Source organism: Macrotis lagotis, chromosome 1 (assembly GCF_037893015.1).
Source record: "Macrotis lagotis isolate mMagLag1 chromosome 1, bilby.v1.9.chrom.fasta, whole genome shotgun sequence".
In the NCBI taxonomy this organism is placed as follows: Eukaryota; Metazoa; Chordata; class Mammalia; order Peramelemorphia; family Peramelidae; genus Macrotis; species Macrotis lagotis.
The window spans coordinates 352,295,334-352,301,333 of record NC_133658.1 but is presented as its reverse complement, the minus strand read 5'-3'; the positions used below and the strand labels follow the sequence as shown (position 1 = coordinate 352,301,333).

The window sequence follows — 6,000 nt, the reverse complement described above, 5'->3', positions numbered from 1 at the left end:
TCCTTTTCCTTCCAGTTTTTCATCTCTTCTGGAATACCGACCTAGTAACGACCTTGGTAAGTCAAAAGGTAGGCATGGTTTAATAGCCATTTGGGCATAGGTCCAAATTGCACTACAGAATAGTTGAATCATTTCACAACTCCTCCATCAGTGCATTAATTTTTCATTTTCCCTACATCCCCTCCAACATTTGTCATGTTCCCTTTCTGTCCTATTAGCCAATCCAAAGAGTATACGGTAGTGCCCCAGAATTGTTTTAATTTGCATTTCTCCAATTAATAATGAGTTAGAACTTTTTAAAATGTGTTCATAGGTAGCTTAAATGCTTCTTTTTTTTTTTTACCCCTTATTGAAGTCACTTCAAACAGATTTTCTCTTTTATTGTATAGGTTATTTCTATCTAGAGTGGAAGTTTCTCGAGGTTAAGGAATATGTCCAAGATCTCTATATGTACTTAGCCTATTCTCTTCCAGACATATTCAATAAATATTTGTCATTGTTAAAGAGATGGTATACTCTTATTATTGATGACGGTGATGATGTTTGTCCTTTGTTCTTGAAGAAGACCATGACATGCATGTGAATTGTATTTGGGTGAGGGGCTGTTATGCTGAGTCACCAGTCTCATTTTCTCCTCTGGGTCTAGTGCCTAGATATGAATTAGAACGATTGGAGATAGCCCTGGAATTGAGGCAGTCATGATCATCATCATCACAGTTATTTGGGGAGAGGAATATTTAGATGATGGAAAAGTAAAAGGTAATTGGATCATAATTTTAGTGCTGGAGGGGACCTTAGAAGTCAAGTAGTCTATTTTCTCCCCTTCCTCCCCAATTTTACAGATAAGGAGATTGAGGCCTAGGGAAGTTGTTATTTGACCAAGGTTACTCTGATAGATCTGAGGGAAGTTGTTATTTGACCAAGATTGCTCTGATAGATCTGACAAGAGGCAGAATTTGAACCCAGGTCCTTCAAATACAGAGCCAGTGCTTTTTTCACTATGCTATAAAGGACTGAATTATTTTGTTTCTGAATTTCTTTTTTTTTTTTAGGGTTTTTTTTTTTTGCAAGGCAAATGGGGTTAAGTGGCTTGCCCAAGGCCACATGGTTAGGTAATTATTAAATGTCTGAGACCGGATTTGAACCCAGGTACTCCTGACTCCAGGGCCGGTGCTTTATCCACTGCACCACCTAGCTGCCCCTGTTTCTGAATTTCTAATGATATTGAAAGTAAACTAACATTTTTCTTCCTCCCTTTCCTTTCCCCTCCTCATCACAGCAAGTAATGTAATAAAGATTCTATGTATACAATCATATTTAACATATTTCTATATTAGAAAAACTGACTATTTGCTTACTTCTAAGTTTTGACATCACCATCATATCTTTGGAATTTGGTAGTTTTAATTTATTTTTCTGCAGTTTTGTAAAACATTATACAAAGTGCTTAGCTCTTTATGTCAATAATGATTAACTTAGTGTATTTCCTAATAATTTCATCAAGTCTCAGGAAGATGATAATTCTTTCCACTAAATTGTGTCAATTTCAAGTGTTTAAATTTGAGTAGATAAGCATCACTAGCTATAAAAGTAGGGGGGGGAAATTCTCAAAAGACTGAATCTGGCCATATTCCAGATTCAGTGATCTGAAATAGTTGGTATATTAAGACAAGCCCTTGAATTCCCTTGATCATTTTGTACCTCTTGTGATACTTTCAAATATTATCTTGCCTTTATTTTGCAGTTTCTATGAGGGTAAAAAGCAAACTATCTTACATTACTATTTCCATCAATGGACATTATATTTATATGTGTATGTGTATGTAAATATACATATGTATGTTTATATACACATATATACAGCATATAACTTTGACTGTTCACTTGACACTTATGGTGTTAAACTTTCCTAGGAAGATAAAATTTAATACTTTGATTTAAAAAATAGACTATAAAAATAGTCCCTCATAATATTTTCTTTGTGGCTACAGTCAAGTTTGAGGAAAATATTTTTTATTTTTAAGTTAACAATATTTTTCAATTTCAACTTGAGTTGTTTGTTTTGTTTTACAGAAATAAGATTTCCTTCCCCAATTGATGATAATGAAAATTCAGAAGAAAGAGAAACAGGTTGGTGATTATTTATCTCCTTTGAATTATTATCTAAAATATCTAAATGCCTATTAATGGATTCATTCTTTAATTTCTGAGGTTGTCTATTTTCTTGGTTCCCCTTCCTTACCTGCATAGTAATTTAAAACTTAGTTTCTTGGTTCAGGGAGTCTCAGTCACTGGGTTTTTTCAACTCCCTTATTCAGTACAACCTGTTTATGTTGCAGATTATTTCATAAAACAAAAAGAATTGTTTTCTATTCTACTAATTGGACCAAAATTTCATTGCTTTTAAGTGTAAGATGTATCTTATTTATTATAATTACTAATAGCAACATAATGTGGTAGATAGATTTGACCTTAAAACTAGGATGACCTAGGTAACTGTTTCCTTAAGGAGATGACTTGATGATAGAATTTGATCATTGTAGTTGTTGGCTCTGCAAAATTCTTTGTCACTGACCAGGATCTTTCAATGGTGGTCAGAAAAACCTGGACCTTTTACTTTTGGTTGGGCATATATAGAATGGGAGCATACTAGCACTGAATTTTGAAGGCTTACTTAGCCTGTTGAAATTTGTCAGTCATCCTTTTAAAAAAAATTGTTGATATCTTTTATTTTTACATTGCCAAAAATTTCCCTCTGCATCTTTCCTTATCTCCTGTCCCAGGGGCCCTTCACATATAACAAAGAAGGTTAAGAAGTCAACAAAACTGATGAATATATCAAAACAATATGAAAATATGTGCAATTCCATGTTCCTGAAACTCCTATCTTGGCAAATAAGGGAGAGGAAGTCTTGTTTTTCTCATGCCCCCTTTTATTTTCAAACTTTTTCTTTATAATTTTACATTAATTTTTATTACTTTATAATGGTTGTGGATCTTTGTTGTAGTCATTCTGTATATTATTTTCTTTGCTGTGCTTCATTGTGTATCAGTTCTTCTAAATCTTTTCATACTTTTTCTGTGTTCATATTTCATACATTTTATAGCATAGTAATATTCCATTATATTATATTTACATACTACAGTTTATTTACTGTTTCCTAATCAGTGGACAGATACTTTGTTTCCAGTTCTTTACTACCACAAAAAGTGAACTATTTGGATTATATGCTTAGTAATATAACTATTCCAGTCAAAAGCTATGATCATTTTGTTCTCTTATTTGCATCATCCTAAATTGCTTTCAAAAATGATTGTGCTAATTCATAGCAGAACCAGTGGTAGTGTCAGAGAGTATAGAACTAGCATTGATTGGGGTCTCCCTAGAGGCAGCATACCAGATCAAACTCTGAGCTAGTGTGGAATGAATTGGGAGTGTGGCTGCCTTGTTTCTCCTGGGGTGGGGGGGAGTACTAAAATGACCAAACAGTGGAACTATTTGACCTGTCTATTACCAGTCTTAAGCAAAAAAAAAAAAAAAGCAGTAATTTAATAAATCAATACTAATGGTTAAAGTTGAGTATTGGTTACTCTCAAAAGAGAAGAGAAAGAAAAATGAGCATTGGAGGCAGATTCCTGATGATCCAGGCAAAATCCTAGGGACAAATCATTTTCATGTTGAAAGAAACATGTGCTTAAGAGTCATTAGTCAAAACTTCACACAAATATTTGAGTATTTGAAAGTTTTTTTGAATTGTTATTCCATCATCCTTTATTTAGTCTCAAATTTTAAAATTCTGGTAAAAAGTCATAATAATTTGTCATTGAACTGCTAACCAGAAGGGAAAATTAATTCTTTGACTTAATTTTAGCTATAAACAATAATGTATAGAATAATAGACTAGAATCTCAAACCTGATTATAATTTAGACTAGTGTAAACTCTTTACTTCTGTTGGCTTGGATTGTGAGGTAATGGGAAGAAATCTACTAAATATATATATATTACTTTGGAAGTGAAATGTATTTGGAAAGATTGAAGCCATTCTGTTTTTGTCATTTTGAATAATTTTAAATAAACAAAAAAAGCAGAGAAGCACAACATGGATATTTAATGAATTTTGAGGAAATTATCAGCATTGTTGAGAGAGGGAGTGTGATATTGAGACTAGAACCGAAGAACCAGAAAGACCTAGGTCAAGTGCTCTCTCCATTATAGATCAGATTAGAGACCCTAGGCAAGTCTCTAATTTACTTTTCAGTCTTCTGGGCAATTCTTTAAGAGTGAGTTACGTATTAGCTACAGATTTCCATTAGGATGAATTCTCACTCCCATTCTGAACAGTAATAAAATCACAGGTCTATTAGTGTTACTCTGTGGCACGATGAGCTTACTGTGTCCTTTATGACCCCATCTTTTTAACTCTACCCCAAAACCCAGGCCTTCTAGATTTGTTTTTCTGCAATACAGTAGGAAAATTTTATTTTCTAGATCTGTGATTTCATTGGTGTAGTGAACTCAGAATAAAGAAAATCCTTTTTAGAATGACTGCCTAGCAGCTAATTTGCAATGATTCACTCAGCAAATATTTATTAAACACCTTTATACTGATTCCAGTACAAAGATTGAATCAATTCCTACTCACAAGGAGTTTATATTCTAATGGGAGAGCTATATGTATATACAACATAAATACCTAGTGAATAAATACAAATGTATACAAAGTAGTTAAATACTGGGTAGTTTATATTTTTATATTTTTTTAGGTTTTTTCAAGGCAAAACATAAGGCTTGCCCAAGGCCACACAGCTAGGTAATTATTAAGTGTCTGAGGCCGGATTTGAACTCAGGCATTCCTGATTCCAGGGCCAATGCTCTATCCACTGTGCCACTTAGCCGCCCCCAATACTGGATAGTTTGGATGGGGGATTAACAGGAAAGAATTGATAGATAAAATAATACTCAAAGTGTCTTAAAGGAAGAGAGATAGAGAAGCAGCAGTGGAGAGGAATTATATGGGATGGCCAGTGGAACGGAATGGAAAGGCCAGGTGTGAAGAAATGAAAGCATGCAAATTGGACTGGATTGCATAATGTGGTATAGTGAATAATAAGCTACAGTGGGTCTGGAAAAAATATATTTGGGTTTGACTTTTTGGAAGGTGGGGTGGTTTTGACAGAGAGAGTACTGGACATAAATTCAATTTTATACATAATGAGTTTTAAATGTTTCTCGGGCATTCAGTTTGAAATGTCCAGTATGCAGTTGGTGAACTAAGACTCTAGCTCATGGGATATATAAGTCTGTGAGTCATCTGCATAGAGATAATAGTTTAAACTCATGGAATGAGATATATCAAGTACAGCAGTTAGGACACATACAGAAAGATGAGGGTTTTGATAATTTTAGTTGAGTGATGAATTCATGAATAGTATTTAAAAGGATTGAGAAATGAATAAGAAAAAAAATTCAGGCATCAAGTGTAAAGTTTTGTTTTTCTAGGATTTTTGACAGAAAAGGAGAGCTTAAAGGAAGGGTAATGTTTAATTAAATATAGATTTTTTTCAGGGTAGGGGAGATTTGGGCATGTTTAAGATGGCATTAGGGAAGAAACTACTTTATTGAGAAAGACTGGAAAATAAGGATGGAAAAAAGATTAGGGAAGTAATCTGATGAAGACAGATTGGACTAAAGGCATACATAGGAGGCTTAGTCTTGGCAAGGAGAATGGCCATTTTGTTAATAGAAATTAAAGTTAAGGAAGATAGTGGGGATTTTTTGAATGAAGATGAAGATGAGGAATATTATGTTGAATGGCCTCAGTTTTCTCAGTTAAATAAGAAGCAAAGACCTTAGCTAAGGAAGGGAGGAGGAAACAGAATGGGGACTTGTGAAGGAAAGACTAGGTTTGGAATACCTTTTGTGGGTAGTGAGATAGGGGTAATTGGGGAGGAATAAAAGACTATTATGAAGCATTAAGGATCCAGCTGATTGAGTAGT

General features: G+C 33.9%; 1 protein-coding gene across 7 annotated transcripts in view; it reads left to right on the top strand.

Moving 5' to 3' along the window:
- The window catches only part of CHD6 (chromodomain helicase DNA binding protein 6), a 180,162-nt gene that overhangs the window by 46,046 nt on the left and 128,116 nt on the right, over positions 1-6,000 (top strand). For all 7 annotated transcript variants that reach the window (XM_074211989.1, XM_074211991.1, XM_074211990.1 and 4 more), the window contains exon 2: positions 2,074-2,130. In XM_074211989.1, the coding sequence (XP_074068090.1) occupies positions 2,098-2,130 (33 nt within the window). In that variant the 5' untranslated portion in view covers positions 2,074-2,097. The remainder of the gene's footprint in view (positions 1-2,073; positions 2,131-6,000) is intronic.